The sequence below is a fragment of the Sorex fumeus genome, unplaced genomic scaffold, assembly GCF_029834395.1.
Source record: "Sorex fumeus unplaced genomic scaffold, SorFum_2.1 ptg000129l, whole genome shotgun sequence".
NCBI lineage: Eukaryota > Metazoa > Chordata > Mammalia > Eulipotyphla > Soricidae > Sorex > Sorex fumeus.
In genome coordinates this window covers 7681552-7701103 of record NW_026606186.1, presented here as the reverse complement: position 1 = coordinate 7701103, position 19552 = coordinate 7681552, and the positions used below count along the sequence as shown (strand labels likewise).

The 19552-nt window shown below is 38.5% G+C and overlaps 1 protein-coding gene across 1 annotated transcript; it reads right to left on the bottom strand.

The window, feature by feature from the left end:
• Positions 1-3423: 3423 nt before the first annotated feature.
• LOC130045686 (olfactory receptor 1J1-like) lies at positions 3424-4365 on the bottom strand. The gene has a single exon (XM_056138526.1). It carries the CDS (start codon positions 4363-4365, stop codon positions 3424-3426), a length of 942 nt encoding a protein of 313 aa, XP_055994501.1.
• Positions 4366-19552: the final 15187 nt, after the last annotated feature.

Sequence of the window (19552 nt, the reverse complement as noted above, 5' to 3'; positions counted from 1 at the left end):
AGATGCCATCGTTGACAACATTAATGAAGAATATGATTGACTAGTTCAGCACCTCCATGATTTTGTGATGAATGCCAAGAGAGAGATAGCCTGATAGACAAAAATATGCCTGTCTTCCAATACTCTTGAGCTTATTCACCAATGTGACTTGGCATACGCTTCAGGCAACCACAAGCAAATGTCCGAGCTCACAAAGGAGTACAGATGTGCGATAAAGGAAGACCTCAAAAAGAGAAGAGCAGCAGTGCTGGTAGATGCAGCAGAAGCTGAGAAAAGCATCCATAACTCCCACCTGTCCTTCGCCAACTACAAGACCAAGATGACTGCCCTCTGGTATCCTGATGGATCTATCACATCTTCCAGAAGGGCAATGGAGAATATTATCCATGACTTCTACTCAGATCTTTTCGATAGCCATGTCCACCTGTCCACATACCAAATTCCGCAGGATGGATATGTCATTCCCAACATTTTCCCTTCCGAAATTCAACATGCCATTTCAGCATTAAAGAAACGAACAGCACCTGGCCCAGACAAAGTCAGACCTGAACACCTGAAGAACCTGCCATCAGTACTCATCAATACACTGGCTTGGCTCTTCACATGCTACCTGTCTGAATGCAAGGTTCTGTCCCAATGGAAAATTAGCAGGACTGTACTACTGTACAAGAAGGGAGACATCCACAACATTGGCAACTATCGCCTAATCTGCCTATTGTCTGTAATCTACAAGATGTTCACTCGAGTGATCTTGAATAGGATTGGCAGAACACTAGATGAGGGACAACCATGCGAGCAAGCCAGATTCCGAAAAGGATTCAGCACAATTGACCATATCCACATGTTAACCAAGTTCATTGAGGATTCTCGGGAGTTCAACATGCTGCTCTGTCTAACAGTCATTGATCTAAAGAAGGCTTTTGATTCTGTTGAGACGGAAGTGGTCATTGAAACCCTAGCCAATCAGGGAGTACAAACTCAATACATTAGGATCCTCCATGAGCTGTATTACGGATTCACTACCAGGATTTCACCATTCTACAAAGAAGTGATCATTGATGCCAAGAGAGGGGTTCAGCAGGGTGATGCCATTTCACCGAAACTCTTCAGTGCCACCCTCGAGAACATCATGTGTCGACTAGAATGGGAAGGAATGGGAGTGAAGATAGACAGTCGGCAACTACACCACCTCCATTTCGCTGATGACATCATTCTAATAACACCAAACATCAGCCAAGCGGCACAAATGCTGGCCGACTTTGACCATGAGTGTGGAAAGGTCAGAGTACAGCTAAGTCTCAAAAAGACAATGTTCATGAGAAACAGTCTTTTCCTGATGCTCCATTCACTCTCAATGGAACCACCATCTCCGAATGCAAGTTATATATACCTAGGTCGAGAAATCAACATGACGAATGACCTGGCACCTGAGTTACGCAGGAGGAAGAAAGCGGCTTGGAATGCCTTCAAGAGAGTCAGAGAAATAGCTAAGAGGACAAAGAACATCCAGCTCTCTTCGAGCACATCTCTTCAATTCCACTGTTCGTCCTGCATTAACATATGCCTCAGAGACCTGGGCTAAGAGGACAAAGAACCTCCAGCTCTCTTCCAGCACATCTCTTCGATTCCACTGTTCGTCCTGCATTAACATATGCCTCAGAGACCTGGGCCCTACAAAAACAGTATGAGAACGCTATTCGGGTCTCTCAAAGAGGAATCGAAAGAGCTAAGCTTGGAGTATCACGCTTCACTCAAATGAGAGATAGAATCCGGAGTTCCAATCTCCGTCAACGCTCAAGAATCAGGGACGCTGTCTCATTTGCCAAGGCATCAAAAATCAGATGGGCTGGACACGTAATGAGGTTTACTGACGGCCGCTGGACTAGAGCCATTACTGACTGGATTCCATGGGATGTCAAAAGATCGCATGGATGCCCACCTACAAGATGGTCAGACTTCTTCATCAAGACCCTGAATGATCGGTTTGAGGCTCTGCATGTTCCTAGAATGAACAGATGCCATTGGGCTATGCTATCACGCAACAGGGACAAATGGAGACGTTACTGGCACCCGCTCGAGTAAATTGATGAATAACGGGGTATCAAGTGATCAAGTGATCTATATCTTTGATATTTATATATCTTGAATATTAACCCTTCACCTAATGTGTTGTGTGAAAATATTTTCTCCCATTCAGTAGTTATTTTTAGCAAGCATTTCTTTTGTCTTCCAGAAACTTTTTAGTTTAATGGATCTCATTTATTTTTGTTTCTATTCATTCTTTCCAATAGAATCATACCATTGAAAACACCTTCCCTTTACTATTATCTTAATTTTCATATCTTTTAGACTCTTAGAAGAGTTGTCTAATTAGGGTTATTATACTAAATTATACTAATTTAATAAATAATAAGTTTATATATAGACTTGTATTTGAAATTACTAAGGGATATTGACTTTATTATTTCATGCTCTATGTATGTGGGAAGAAAGAAAATCTGGTCTGCCTTACTGAAGGACAAGAAAATAGTGTTTTCATTGTTATGGAACAGGAGTAAAAATTAATGTGTTCCCTGAATATTTTAGAAAGGTTCAGGTCCTTGATTCTCTATGTTCCTGGATGACCTATATAATCATCAAAATGGAAATTTATTATGAATATAAGTGTAAGAGATCAAACACATTGGTTGGAGGCAGCATTTGGGGCCACTACCAGCTATGCTCAGGACTAACACCTGGTTCTATGCTTAGGTATCACTCTGAGCAGTGCTTGAAGGACATATGCAGTGCTGGAAGTTGAACCAGAGTCAACTACATGCAAGTAGAACACTCAACCCTTGTTCTCTTCCTCTGATCCTCAAACCGCATTTTTTAATGTTAAAGTTTGGGAAAGAGTCACCCATGATAGCTTTATATCAGCAAAACTGATAATTATCTCCAAAGTATCTTTCAATTCCATTCTCCAAGGAATGGGGAAATTATTAGTAAAGAGTAAAGAAAAGAGTATATATTGTTTAATCATACCATACTGGGCTGGAGCGATAGCACAGCGGGTAGGGCGTTTGCCTTGCACGCAGCCAACATGGCCGACCCGAGTTCAATTCCTCCGCCCCTCTCGGAGAGCCTTGCAAGCTACCAAGAGTATCTCACCTGCTCGGCAAAGCCTGGCAAGCTACCCGTGATGTATTCGATATGCCAAACACAGTAACAAGTCTCATGATGGAAACATTACTGGGCCTGCTCAAGAAAATCGATGAACAACAGGAGGACCATGACCATGACCATACCATACTAAATTAAAAATGTTAGCAGAATATTCTTGAGTGACTGTGGAAGAAAGATAACTGAACTATATGTTATTTACTTTTATTTACATAGTATTAACAAATAGAATAATGTGATGTTTAAAGCAAAAAATTGGTATCAGTTGGAAGAACATATTTTTTTACTCAAAAGTTTTCTCAAGGCCCCTTTCATATCTTTATTTCTCAGACTATAAATAAAGGGGTTCAACATAGGAGTGACCACTGTGTACATTAATGCAGAAACTATGTTCTTCTCGTTGGTGTTGTTGGATGAAGGAAGAAAATACAAGCCAATAATTGCTCCATAGTATAGAGCCACTACTGAGAGATGTGATCCACACGTGGACAAAGCTTTGCAGATACCCTTGGTAGAGGGGACTCGCAGGATGGTGGCCCCTATACGGCCATAAGAAACCAAGATGCATAGGAATGGAACCATAATGGCTGCTAACCCTGCAGTGAAAATCGCCAGTTGGTTTATGGATGTGTCTGAACAGGATAATTTGAGCAGAGCAGCAAGATCACAGAAGAAATGGGGGATAACGTAATCAGCACAGAAGGACAGTCGGGCTAGGAGGAGGGTATGCAAGAGAGAACAGGCACAAGCTATAACCCAGGACCCGGCTACCAGCAGGACACAAACAGTCTGACTCATGATGGTTGTATAGTGGAGAGGGTGACAGATGGCTACATACCGGTCATAGGCCATTGATGTAATCAGGAAACTGTCTAAATCAGCAAATAATATGAAAAAATATGTCTGGGAAACGCACCCTTCATAGGAAATAGATTTGCATTTAGTCAGCATGGTCATCAACAGTTTGGGGACACTGACAGATGAAAAAGCGATATCAGTCAGAGCCAGGTGGCTGAGGAAGAAGTACATGGGGGTGTGGAGGCGGGAGTCCAGCCTGATGAGCAGGATGATAAGCAGATTCCCCAGCACCGTGGTCAGATACATGCCCAGGAACAAAGCGAAGAACATACTCTGCTGCTCTGGTTGTATTGGGATCCCCAAGAGGAGAAACTCAGACACGCTGCTCTGGTTCTCAGGCCTCATAATGGAGTATGAGTTAGCAGAAACTGGTGGGAAAGTTGAAATAAAGACATGGAATGTCTTGAGATATGAAAAATGGTCAATATAATGTAGCATAACACAGATGTTCTTTGATTTAAGGAACGTCTTCATTTCATATCTATAATGCTGGATAAACGTAGAAAAATTAGGACCCATAAGATATATGGAACTTCCTCAATCATACTACAGTTTCTGTACATGATAATATTCATAATTAATGTTTATCAGACACGGTCCCTATGCACTATTCTAATAGCTTATGTGTAGCAACTGAATCAAAAAATTTTTTGAGGTTTTTATTGAAATTAATTTAGAAAGATGTGAGGGGAGACAGGAAAAAGTACATGTTCAAAAGAGAACGCAGGCTTCTTCAGAGTGGAAGTAGGAAAGCAAAGAAACATTGAGAGAAGCAAAACAGGCTCTAAGAGAAAGACTGATTGAACATTCTTAAGTAAGTATGCAAGCAAGATGGGTTACTTTTATTTTTCAGAAGTAAACAAAAGGCAGAAATTAGCCAAAGAGATTAAGAAAAAGAAAAACTAGGGTTTAAAATCAATCTTTTGGACTCCAAAGTTTTTCCTAGAAGAATAGCAAATTATTTGACATCAGAAATCCCACTGTCCTCCATAATAGCCAGGAGTAAGCACTAAGCAGGGAGTAAGCACCGAGCCCCACCACGTGAGACCCAAATACCCACCCTCCACATTAAGTAAATTTACATTATCCCTTATCCAAAACCCAGGTTTAACCTAATAATCAATCATGGGGTCTTATGTAAGTTAGCTGACATATGCTATATCATTCAAAGAAGTACAGTAAAAGTCAAGATAATTTTATAGGAAATCTAACCTTTTCATTGACATTAGAACAGTATTATAGTACATCTCTTTTTAAAACAATTCAGTGTTTTTAAGATATATATTTTTAAAATAAATATAGTGATACACCATAACATATAAAAGATTTTTTATGGGTAGGGTCATTACTATAACTAATGTATTTTTAAAAGGATAGCCCAATGGAACAGAGGAAAATAGAGAGCTTAGAAGCAAACATTTATATTAGTGATTTGACAATTAAAAAATGACATTATAAATTCACTAACAAAAACAATGAGTATTAGTTAGTAGTATTGATGCAATAAACTATTCTTAAAGGAATAATAACATATCAATACTTCACATTACACATTAAAATGTAAATTCTAATTCTGAGAAAAAAAAAACATTTCAAACCATTAGAATAAAATTTTGTAGCTTGTGTGCATGATTATAGGATAGTAAGTAATTTTTTAAAGCCCCCCAACATAAATTACAAAAATTCTGAGAAAGTAGGAAATCTTAAAATCAGTTTCTTTATTAAAATTAACACCCCAATATTAAAGCATCAAAAGTCAAGCAGAGGTGGAAAAAAGAAAATTCCCCAAACAGAAAATGATTAGTATTCAGAATACACATAGAATTCCTGAACTGATAAGCAAAAAATTTCAATAAATATGAACTAGAAGTTCACATGACCAATAAATATTAAAATGCTCCTCTTTTCAAATGAGAAGTGCAAATTAAACCAGTAAGATAACACCTGATCAATTTAAACACACAAAATTTATATATCTACATATGTAGAGATATTTATAGACATGAAGAGAAAAACTCAGACATTTTGTTATATATTTAAGTTTCTTTATATACTTTAAATATGTATTATAAGTTTAAAGGTTCATATTCCTTTTCATGCAGTAATTTTGTTTGTATATGCTGTATCTGTTCACATTTCTTCCTGATGTTAAAACCAAATTATTTGCAATTTTGTTATAGTGAACAATTTCCAATACCTAAAAAATAGATAAACTGAAGATACTTTCATGAAATTCAATCCAGTAGAATATCATAGGATACTTCATGAAGATCTACAAAAACTAACTTATATTTTCAGTATCATACCATAACAATGAAAACATCAAACAACAGTATATGCTATTTATGGATACACAGACATGATAAAAGCATAACAGCATGTTTAAAAGCTACTTTTAAAAACCTTAATGATATCAGTGAACCCAAAAAGAGTGTAAAGAAAAGAGGATGACAGGAAAGAGCTTTGGAATTGACTAAGGAGTATTGAGGTCTCAGGATGAAGAGGGAGGTATGTTCAATAGAAAATCGGGCATCATACAGAAAAATCTGTCCAGGTAAATCCAATACCTAATCAAATGATATTAAGGTGACTTTACATCTGGGGTAATGTTTACATCTTTAAAGATTACCTGCTGTTTAATCTATGTTACAGATCTAGTGTGCGCCCCTTCTATTTTTCCCTGTCATTTTCCACAATTCATTTCATCTATACTCTCTCAGCAGCATTTAAGATTATTTTTACTAATAAAGTTAAATAGAACTACTTTGAATCATAATGTATCAAATGGGGGAAATATTAATCCTAAAGACCCACTGCAAACAGCAAACCTACCTCAGGTCAGTTGATAAAATCTAAGGAGAGTGTTGGCATACAGATGTTACAATGAAGTACAGAATTTACTCACTAGAAATTCTCTCCCATTTAAAGAAGGTAAAGATATTGCTGGTTTTGTTCCAACCTGGACTTAAACTATATAACAAGTGGAAAAGACACAGGAGCTTGAAAATAGTGTTCACAAGTTTCATAACTTTCATTTTGTCAACTGGATTAGGAATGTAGCCCACCCGCCACCAATCTTGGTTTCCTGACAGCCAAGTGAGTGAAAAAAAAAAGAGAATAATTACAAGTGAATTTAATAAAATTGGTGAAAATTTATATTAAACAATAACCTTAAATAACTACAAAAAACAGCATAACTAATTCCCTATGCTACCAGAAACAATATATCAAATCAAATATTTCGAATGTTTTGCCCTGCAGTCTCCCAGAAATATGTAAAAGTGGGCAGGTTTGTTACTTAGTTTTAGAGGAGAAAAGATTTTGCACAAAATCCAGAACTTGGACCAACCCAGACCCCATAATCTTCATAGATTATGGAAAATGAGCAATGAAACTCTATCTTAGATGTTTTTCATATATTCACATTGTCAGGCTCAGTTTATCAAGGGGACACATAGACTATGCTTATGTAGCACGAGACCTGGAGCCATTCTGAGTCCACTCTATCCCTAACCTATCCTCATCTCTCAATAGGTTGCTGATACCAGAAATCCTTCCAGCCAGAAAAAGAACTGTAAGATCTCAAGTATAAATTATCTTTAAAGATAAATATTTGTAAAAGAGATTCCGATATTCTGGTCAAACTCACACTGAGATGGAATGATCATGAGCCATTCATAGTGACAGGCCAGGTTTGAATGGCAGAACAAGAGTACTGACACCCCTAAGTAAGAGAAATAGGGATTATAGACAGAAGGAAAGAAGAGACTACATACCCTGAGATCAAATGTATCATCTTCCTCCTATCTGTGAAGGGACTGTTAGAGTGCTGAAACAGTCAATTGTTAATAAAGGCTGACTTAGCACCTAATCCACACCCAGTGCTTTTCAAATATTGTTCACTTCCTCCAACAGCCTTTCATAACAGCATTTGAATTCCCCTTTGATAATGGGAGCACACTGGAACTCAGTAATGTAATATTTCCATTGTCAGAGCTACAGTGGACAAAAAATCAAGGATTTAATTCTCTCTGGTTCAAAGACTACATATTCTTCCCACTGTGATACATATGTTAATAAAATACATTCTCGAGTAAGAAAATACTTGCTGCCTGGAAGCAACTGTACTTAAAGAGTATAGGAAGTAAATCAGGAAATTTCTGGAGGAGTAGGAAAACAAAATCTATGGTTTCAAGATATGTGACTAGATGGAAGTATTAATAAGTATAAAAACAATAAATTGGAGTTAGAGAGATATTATCACAGGCATGGCACCTGCATTGTATGTGGCCAATCTGGGTTCAATCCCAAATACCATATATGGTCCCTGGAGAATACCCGAAAAAACTGAGTGTGATGGGTCTTGGAGAATGCCCTAGAAAAACTGAGTGTGACCCCCAGAAATTAAAACAATGAACTATAATAAAGTCATTCATTAATATCATACTTATTACATATGAATTAGTTCAGCTGTTGGACACATACTTTATTTCATATGAATCAGTCTAATACAGCACAAAACGGCGTTATTCTCATTTAACCAGTTGGAAACTAGGTTTCAGTGTGTGAAAGTAATTTACTTAAAATCCTGAAGAGGAATATACTGTTAAGCTTCAGATTTATCTCACTTAAAACACATATTCCTGACTACTTTCTGTGTTACTCTAGAAAAGCATGATGTAATAGAAAAGTTATTTAGATATACTATAACTAGTTATCTAGTTATATAACTGTCTAGATATCATGTGCAGATATCATTTATTAAAGAGAAAAAAAGACCTATAATTTTCCAAAAGCCTTTGGATTTATTGCCTCAGCAACTAATCAAATGAGTGGAAGCAAGTTAAGAAACTAGGATACCAGACACTTAATTTACAAAACTAGTTCCTCATTAAATGGATTTTTCAGAGTCAAACGCCATTTTGATTCTAGGAGGTGTTTTTGACAGACTGTCCAATTTCTATCAACAAAGAGAAAAAATTAAGGCAATAATGGTATACCTCAACTAGAAGCAATACCATATAAACTAATAAAGTGAGTTCATGGAAAGCTCATGGTATAATAAGTAAAGTAAAGTAAAGGCCCTCCCGTTGATCATTGATTTGCTCGAGCGGGCCCAGTAACGTCTCCATTGGAGACTTTGTTGTTACTGTGTCTGGCATATCGAATACTCTCAGTAGCTTGCCAGGCTCTCCGAGAGGGGCGGAGAAATCGAACTCGGGTCGGCCATGTTGGCCGCGTGCAAGGCAGACGCCCTACCCGCTGTGCTATCGCTCCAGCCCATGGTATAATATTTTAAATAAAATAAATTACATACAAGTATGTTTATGGCTATTTACGAAAATAGACATTAATATTATTTTATTAAAATCTGAATGCAGGCCAGGTAAGCAATGAAATTGAGTTCAGTGAAAAGAGAATATTTTCCTAGAGAGGAATTTCCAAGGAATTACCATTTTTAGTTCACCTAAGGTATAAGTAACATACTAATATTATACAAAGGACCTGTCATAAAGTATGCAAGTTATTATAACTGACTATTCTCTCTCTCCCTATCTCTCTCTCTCTCTCACACACACACACACGCACACACAAACACACACAGACACACAGACACACATATTTATGAAGGGTGAAATCTATAAAAACACTCAGAAACTGCCCTTACCAAGCTCAGGGATGATAAATTCAGGTAATGTCAACTCCAGGAAATGAGTTAATTTTTCATTTTCTCTCCCAAACACTTAGAGGTGGTATGGGGGAAAATCATGAACATCTGAAGTAAGAAAGTAGTACATGCTGTCTATTTCTCTCTCTCTCTCTCTCTCTCTTCTTTTGACAAGATCCAAATCAACAACAAAGGTATTTACCAGCCACTTTAGGAACCCTTGGGACCAAGGCCACAAGTTTCTGGTAAAGGACAATTTGGGAATAATTACTACATTTTCCTAACTATTCCCAGTAGAAATTTTACTTTGCCGACTGTTAAATATTGTCAAGTCCTGTAGGAATATAGATGAAAACTCATGTTGTTTGCAGATTTATTTGTATGGAATCTTAATATCCGTGAACTAGTTTAAACTTTCCAATAAATCTTGAAGTGAACGGCATTTTCTTCATTGTAGTGAGCTTGAGACTTGTTTCAAAGAGAATGACCAAAAGTATATTCATCACATAAACTTTGAATTTAAATCTAGTTTCACTGCACTAAAATGGTTCCTTTACAGTTGGCTCTGTAAGAGCATCTTCCTTCCCACACTCAATCTAAAGCTAGGAAAAGAGTTGCTTCTAGTCCATGGGAAACACAACCCATTATCAAGAATAATTGGATCTCTGCTTCTCAAAAATAGAGAAGTTTTAGATGACTGGTTAAAGAAACTTTGGTACATCTACACAATGGAGTACTATGTAGCTGTTAGAAAAGATGAAGTCATGAAATTTACATACAAGTGGTACAATATGGAAAGCATCATGCTAAGCGAAATGAGTCAGAAAGAGAGGGATAGACATAGAAAGATTGCATTCATCTGGGGGATATAAAGTAACAAAGTATGAGATTAATACCCAAGAATAGCTGAGATCAACACCAGGAGGATTACTCCATAACTTAGAGGCCAGCCGGGTATCCTAGAGGAAAGGGCTATTCAGATAGAGAAGGGAGCACCAAATAAAGGATGTTTGGAGGATCCTCCCAGGAGGGGAGATGCATGTCGAAAGTAGACTATGGACTGAACATGTTTGCCACTCAATGCCTCTTTTGCAGACCACAACACCCAAAAGGAGAGAGAGAACACAGGGGATTGCCCTATCACAGAGACAGGGGGGATGGGGGGATGGGGGTGGGAGGGATATTATCCATGGTGGTGGAAAATGGGCACTGGTGGAGGGATGAGTATCTGATCATTGTATAATTGAAACCAAAGCAGAAAAAATTGTAAATCTACAACTGTAAAAAAAAATAAAATAAAATAAAGGGAAAAAAATAGAGAAGTTTTATTCCTATAGAAATATTTAAATACAGGCATGATTGTCAGTTACAACATGCAATAATAATAGGTACATAGAGCATTCTGTAATTTCTGGGCATTCTGTAGTTTCTCTATCCTTTTGAGACATCCCTGAAGCCCAAGGTATAGCAACTTATTTATGATTTTTCATAAATAAACTTTATTTATTCACTCATAAGGATATTAAATAGTCACTGTGACAAGGGTTTTGTGAAGGATATTAATAAATATTTTAAAACATTTTTCTCCCAATCTAGTAAACAGGAGGGACAAAACTGTGTCAAATGTTGTATGTCATATGTTATCTGTTAAATTAAGGCATCTTTAGTGCTATAGAAGCACACAGGTGATGATCAAATCAATTTTAAGATGTCAAACTAGCTGACTTGTAAGAAATTACAAGGATGCAAAGACTCAAGACAAGACAAAAAAGTAAAAAGTAACATAGACAATAAAAAGACTTAGTATTTGAAAGGGAGAAAAGCATATCAGGAAAAAAAAAAACTAAGAATTTGGGAAGTGAAAATTAGGAAAATTAGAATGGGTAAAACATACATTTCATGGGGAGAAGAGGAAGAGATTCAGGTTGATGTTGGAGAAATTAACAAGAAGAAATAATGCTGACCTTTAAAGTCATCTTACACAATTTACACTATATTCAAAAGGAAATGAAGAGCCATAGAAGGATTTGGTCAAAAGACTGGCAGCATCATGTTAGGTAAAGAATGACTAATAAACATATGTCTTCAGTGGGTGGAGGAAATGCTGGCAGGCAAGGGGAGAGCATTGAAATGTATGACCAGAAGCAAGGTGGCTATTAGGAAATGTTCACAATTGATTAGGTAAGAAATTATCTTTAATTTTTGCCAGTGTAATTATAGCATGTTTTGGTGCAGATATCTTTGGGTTCATTCTAACTGGAAATTTTTGAGCTTTATCAATCCAAGTGTTTGTTTCTTTCCATAGATTAGGGAAGTTTTTGGCCTTATTTCTTTTTTTTTCATTTTTGGCATTATTTCTTAAAATAGTTTCTTCATTTTTATCTTTCCTTTCTCCTTCTTGTACCTTTATATTGAGAATATTGTTTCTTTTCTGAAAATTATTATTTTTATTTTATTATCATAAAAAACTCTACAATCAAGTTATACTTGGTGGTGGTAGAGAAATATGTATGGAACTGTAGGAAGAGTGCAAGGATTAGAGGAAGGGGTGCTCTCCAGATCTACTGAAGGAATAGTCTGATGGTTAGAAGAGAAGTTTGACGGAGATAGTTGGAAATGATCACTCTGGACAAGAACTGAGTGTTGAAAATAAGGGGAAAATATGCAAACCATAATGCCCAAAAGAATAGAGAGAGGAAGAAAAAGAAAAAGGAGGAGGAAGAGGGGGAGGAGGAGGAGAGGGGAGGAGGAGGAGGAAGAGGAGAGGGGAGGAGGAATGTGCCTGCCACAGAGGCAGGGTGGGGGAGGGGGTGGGGGTGGCAGGAGGGATTCTGGAAACATTGGTGATGAAGAAGGGGCACCAGTGGAAGGATGGGTACTCGGACATTGTATGACTGAAACATCATCATGCAAGTGTGTAAGTCTGTAACTGTATCTCATAGTGATTCATTAAAATTTTTTTTAAAAAATTTAAATGTTATTCTTTTGATGTTATTTAATGTCTTTTAAATTATCTTCAGTTTTAGCCCCGCCCAACCCTGAAATCCCCGCACAGTCACATGCTGGGAGACCTGGGGACACATCCTTTGTCCAGTGCCATCAGAACCCACTCCTAGGCCAGTTATTGGTTCAGCTCGTGTCAGTCTAATCCCTAAAACTCAAGGTATGCACTCTGGAGGCTGGATCTGCTCCTTCCCATCCTGAAACCCTCGTGTAAAGACATTACTACATATACATCTTATATTGAGGGCTGAGAGGATGTGATGTTCCTATTTGTCAGTCAGTATACAGCCTTAAATCTATTAACTCATCTCAGTAACTAGCTGACAATTTTCAGAGCATACTCAAACAACATTGCAGGATAAAATATCTGAACAGCAGATGTCATATTAGTAGTTGTCTGGTATAAACAATTCAACAGATCAGTTCTCGAGTAATTGGGAATCCAAACTCCCATCATTTAACACCTATAAAGTGGGACGAACAATGGGGAAACTAAGGCGCTCAGCTGCAGTCACAGATAGGGACAGAAACCCAGGCAAGTCCCAATGTCCATCAAAATGTTTGAGCCTGATTGATGAGGACCTAAAATCAACACTCACTGCATTGGCAACAAGTTAAGCAAGCACTTGACAATTAAATTAAGCAATTTCTAGATGATAAATTCAGTCAATTCAAAGAACATTTTTTCAGAGGATGAAATATTCCTTACAAATGGAATTGAAGCAAGCAAAGAACACACTAGCTGCGGCTGGAGTGATAGCACAGTGGGCAGGGCATTTGCCTTGCACACAGCCTACCCGGGTTCGATTCCCACCATCCCATATGGGACCCTGAGCACCACCAGGAGTGATTCCTGAGTGCAGAGCCAGAAGTAACCCTTGACCATTGCCAGGTGTGACCCCAAAAGCAAAACAAAACAAAACAGAGTTAATCCACCAGGATTCGAACCCGAGACTTGGCTTTCTCCACGCAAGCGCCCCAGGCACCCTCCAGGACCCTGGGTCGCCAGCATCCCTGAGTCTCTTCCTGTTCGTCCCCAATGCTGTGCTGTTCTTATTCCCCTCCCAGGTCAGTTAACCTGCTGGTATTCAAACCCAGGACTTGGCTTTCTCCGCACAAGCGCCCCAGGCGTCCTCTAGTACCCTAGGTCGCCCAGCATCTCTGAGCCTCTTGCTGTTCTTCCCCAACGCAGTGCCAGTCTTCTCCTCTCCCAGCTCTTACCCCCCACACATACCAGGTACCCGTGGAGGCGTGACCTCTTCAGAAGGGGGCGTGGCATCTGTAGAAGTGGGTGTGGTCTAATTTTGGGCCCACCAACGCTCACGTGGGTGCAGGTAGATTAGTCATACCAAGAAATCTAGTGTAACATCTCAGTCTCGATACCTCCACACCAAAATGAAGAAACAATGCAAATCCCCAAAACATGGGGAGGATGATGAAAAGAGTCCAGAAACCTCAGTAGGTGCTACTCACCTAAAGAACCCCTCTCAGAAAGAATTCATATATGAAGTAATGAAGATGTTCATGAACTCAATGAAGTGAGACAGATATTGAATAACATGAGAGAAACAATCGAGAAATTAAGGGAAGAAATAAGAGCAGAAATTGGAAAGCTACGCACAGAAATGTCACGAATAAAAGATTCCAAGATAAAAAAAAAACTCAGTCTGATCTGCACTTGTTTGTTCATTGCAGCACTGTTTACAATAGCCAGAATCTGGAAAAAACCTGAGTGCCCGAGAACAGATGACTGGTTAAAGAAACTTTGGTGCATCTACACATGGAGTACTATGTAGCTGTTAGAAAAGATGAAGTCATGAAATTTACATATAAGTGGTACTACATGGAAAGTATCATGCTAAGCAAAATGAGTCAGAAAAAGAGGGACAGACATAGAAAGATTGCATTTATCTGGGGAACATAAAATAACAAAATAGGAAACTAACACCCAATAATAGCCGAGATAAGTACCAGGAGGTTCACTCCATGGCTTGGAGGCCAGCTGCACATGCTAGGGAAAAGGCAGCTCAGATAGAGAAGGGAGCACCAAGTAAAGGGTTTGTGGAGGATCCTCCCAGGATGGGAGATGCATGCTGAAAGTAGACTATAGAGCGAACATGATCACATATCAATGCCTATTTTGCAAACCACAGCACCCAAAAGGAGAGAAAGAACAAAAGGGAATGCCCTGCCACAGAGGCAGGGTGGAACGGGGGGGAAGGGAGGTGGAAGGGATACTGGGATCAGTGGTGGTGGAAAATGGGCACTGGTGGAGGAATGGTACTCGATCATTGTATAATTGAAACCCAAGCAGAAAAATTTGTAAGTCTACAAATGTATCTCATGGTGTTTCACTAATAAAAATGAAAAAAAAAAAAACCTCAGTCTGTGCCCTCAACAGTAGAATGGCCACAGCTGAAGACAGTATCAGTGAGCTGGAAGATCAGCTGTATCAAGCCAACAGGCAACAACAAACAATGGCAAGAGACCTCAAAATAGCTCGAGAGTGAATCAGAGTACTAGGAGATGATTCAAAGAGGAACAACATTGGAGTACCAGAAGGTCAGGGAAACAATCTCAATGAAAAAGCCACAGTTAAACAAATCAAAGCTAAAAAATTCCTAGAGCTGGACAATGCAGCCATTCAGATTCAAGGAGCCCAAATGGTGCCAGCTAAAAGAGACCATAAACAAAAACACTCCAAGACATATCAAGTTAGAATGATGGATGCTGCAGATAGAGATACAATACTACAAGCAGCAAGGTCAAAGAAGGAAATCATTTACAAGGAGCACCCCTTAGATTCACAGCAGACTTATCAAAGGAAACCCTCCAAGTCCAAAAACAATGGTGGGATATAATGAAAAAACTCATTGAAATGAACGCTTCACCGAGAATACTCTATCTGGCTATCTCTCACTCAACCTTGAAGGAATTCTAGACTATTTTCTAGATAAACAGCAGTTCAGGAACTTCATAGACTCAAAACAAAACCTAACAGAAGGACTAAAGGGCTACTATAAGACAAAACAAACCCTAGAAGCACAACATACCCTTACAGAAAGATGACACAAAACTCCATAACAATAATCTCTCTCAATGTCAACGGTTTAAATTCACCAATAAAGAAACACTGAATGGAAAAATGGATTGAGAGACAGAACCCAACATTCTGCTGCCTGCAAGAAACTCATCTGAACAGTCAGAGCAAACACAGACTCAAAGTTAAAGGATGGGAAACAATCCTTCAAGCAAACAGCTCCCTCAAAAAAGCTGAGGTGGCCAGACTAGAATCGACAACATACACTTCAGGTAAAAAGATTAGAAGGGACAGCAAAGGCTATTTTCTATTCATCAAGGGATATGTGTAACAGGAAGAAATCAAACTCTTAAATGTATACGCATCTAATAAGGGAACAGCTAAATATTTTTAAAAAACTGCTAACAGATTTTAAGGAAAATATTGCTAGCAACACAATAGTAGCCAGAGACTTCAACATTGCCTTATCACCTCTGGATAGATCAACAAAAACAAAATTCAGCAAGGAAACATTAGCTTTGTAGGAAGAAATAGAAGAGAGAGGGCCTATAGACCTATACAGGGCTTTACACCCCCAAAAGAAAGAATGCACAATCTTCTCCAGTGCACTTGGAACATTTTCCAAAACAGACCATGTGCTAGGACACAAAACACCTCAATAGAATCAGGAAGATAGAAATAGTATCAACAATCTTTTCAGACCACAATGCAATGAGAATAGAAGTGAATCACACACAGACACGGAGAACCAAATCAAACACCCTGAAATTAAACAACTCAATGTTGAACAACGAGCCGGTCAGGAAGGAAGTCAAGAACGAAATTAAGAGATACCTGGAAACAAATGAGAATGAAGACACGAGCTACCAGAATCTATGGAACACAGATAAAGCCATTTTAAGGGGAAAATTTATAACTCTGCAAGCATTTCGCAGGAAGGAAGAAAGGGCCCACATAAAAAACTTGACTTCACAGCTCAAGATATTAGAAAAAGGATTAACAAAAGGAGCCCAAATCAGGCAGAAGGAAAGAGATCATAAAACTTAGAGCAGAAATCAATGACATGGAAACCCAAAAAACAATCTGAAAGATCAATCAAACCAAGATCTAGTTCTTCAAGAAAATAAACAATATAGATAAAGCACTAGAAAGACTCACAAAGAAAGAAAGAGAGATAACCCTAATAAACTGAATCTGAAATGGGAAGGGGGATATCACCACAGAAACCAAAGAAACTCAAAAGATCATCAGAGACTACTTTGAAAGTCCGTATGCCACGAACCAAGAAAACCTAGAAAAAATGGATAAATTTCTGGAGTCCTATAATCTCCCAAGGCTGAATCAAGAAGACCCAGAGTACCTGAATAGACCTACTAACATCAAGAAAATTGAACTGTAATCAAAAGTCTTCCCAAAAACAAAAGCCCAAGTCCAGATGAATTCACAGGCAAATTTTCCAAATATTTAAGAGGACCTATTCCCAGTTCTCTCAAGCTTTTCCAGGAAATTGAAAAAAACAGAAACTCTCCCAAACAGTTTCTATGAAGCCCATATCTATCTAATACCAAATGGAAACAAAGACACCACAAGAAAAGAAAACGACAGGCTGATATCCATGATGAACATGGATGCAAATTCTCAACAAAATACTAGCAAATAGAACTCAACAACTCATCAAAAAGGTCATACACCATGACCGATATCCGTGATGAACATGAATGCAAATTCTCAACAAAATACTAGCAAATAGAACTCAACAACTCATCAAAAAGATCATACACCACGACCAAGTGGGACTCATCCCGGGGATGCAAGGATGGTTTACCATTCAGAAATCAATCAACATAATCCATCACACCACAAAACAAAAGATAAAAACAATATGATCATATCAATAGATGCAGAGAGAGCATTTGACAAGATCCAGCACCCGTTTATGATGAAAACCCTCGCCAAAATGGGAATAGAGAGGACGTTCCTCAATATAGTTAAAGCCATCTACCACAAGCCTACAGAAGCATCATCCTCAATGGGGAAAAACTGAGAGCCCTCCCTCTAAGATCAGGGACAAGACAAGGATGCCCACTCTCTCCTCTGCTGTTCAATATAGTACTGGAAGTAGTTGCCATAGTAGTTAGTCAAAAAAAGATATCAAGGGCATCCAGGTAGGAAAGGAAGAAATCAAGCTCTCACTATTGGCAGATTATATGATACTATGCACAGCGGGTAGGGCGTCTGCCTTGCATGCAGCCAACATGGCCGACCCGAGTTCGATTCCTCCGCCCCTCTCGGAGAGCCCGGCAAGCTACCAAGAGTACTCGATATGCCAGACACAGTAACAACAAAGTCTCCAATGGAGACGTTACTGGGCCCGCTCGAGCAAATCGACGATCAACGGGAGGGCCTTTACCTTTTACCTTTACCTATACTTAGAGAACCCTATAACCTCTACCAAGAAATTCCTAGAAACAAACGACTTGTATAGTAAAGTTGCAAGCTATAAAACCAAAACCCAAAAGTCCATGGCTTTCCTATACACAAATAATGAGAGAGAAAAAAGTGACATGAAAAAAACAATCCTGTTCACAATTGTGCCCCATAAAATCAAGTACCTAGGAATCAGCTTAACTAAGGAAGGAGAGGACCTATATAAAGAAAACTACAAAACACTACTTCAGGAAATAAAAGAGGACACGAAAAAATGGAAAGATATCCCCTCCTCATGGATCGGAAGAATTAACATTGTCAAAATGGCAATACTTCCCAAAGCATTGTACAAATTCAATGCAATCCCTATAATGATACCCATGACATTCTTCAAAGAAACGGAGCAAACACTCCTAAAATTCATATGGAACAATAAGCCCCCATGAATAGCTAAAGCAATTCTTGGGAAAAAGAAAATGGGAGGAATCAACCTCTCTAACTTCAAACTCGACTACAAAGCAGTAGTAATTAAAACAGTATGGTACTGGAACAAAGGCAGAGCTGCAGACTGGAACAGGGTTGAATATACTGACATCTCCCACCCCAAAAGCATATGATCATCTAATCTTTGATAAGGGAGCAAGAAATGTGAAGTGGAGCAAGGAAAGCCTCTTTCACAAATTGTGCTAGCAAAACTAGACAGCTACACGCAAAAAAAAATGGGCTCAGATCTCTGCCTAACACCATATACAAAAGTAAAATCAATATGCATTAAAAACCTCAACATCAGACCATAATCCATAAGTTGTCAAGACCTTCCATGACATTGAAGCTAATGGTATCTTCAAAGATGACATGCAATGGTATCTTCAAAGATGACATGCCACTGGCCAAGCAAGAGTAAACAGAGATAGACAATGGGACTATCTTAAACTAAGAAGCTTCTGCACCTCAAAAGAAACAGTGACCAAAATACAAAGACAGTCCACAGAATGGGAAAGGATATTTGCCCAATTCCCATCTGACAAAGGGTTGATAACAAGGATATACAAGGTACTGGTTCAACTCCACAAGAATAAAACATTCAACCCCATCAAAAATGGGGTGATAAAATGAACAGAAACTTTCTCAAAGAAGAAATCTGAATAGCAAAAAGGCACATGAGAAAATGTTCTACATCATTAATCATCAGGGAGATGTAGATCAAATCAACAATGAGATATGATCTCACACCACAGAGACTGGCCCACATCAAAAGAACTAAAGCAAACAGTGTTGGCACAGATGCAGCGAGAAAGGGATCCTCTTTCACTGCTGGTGGGAATGCCGATTGGTTCAACCCTTTTGGAAAAGAATATGGACGATTCTCAAAATATTATAAATTGATTTCCCAT

What these genes read in the sequence shown, in the direction of transcription:
- LOC130045686 (XM_056138526.1), bottom strand. Translation starts at nt 4,365, where the DNA reads ATGAGGCCTGAGAACCAGAGCAGCGTGTCTGAGTTTCTCCTCTTGGGG.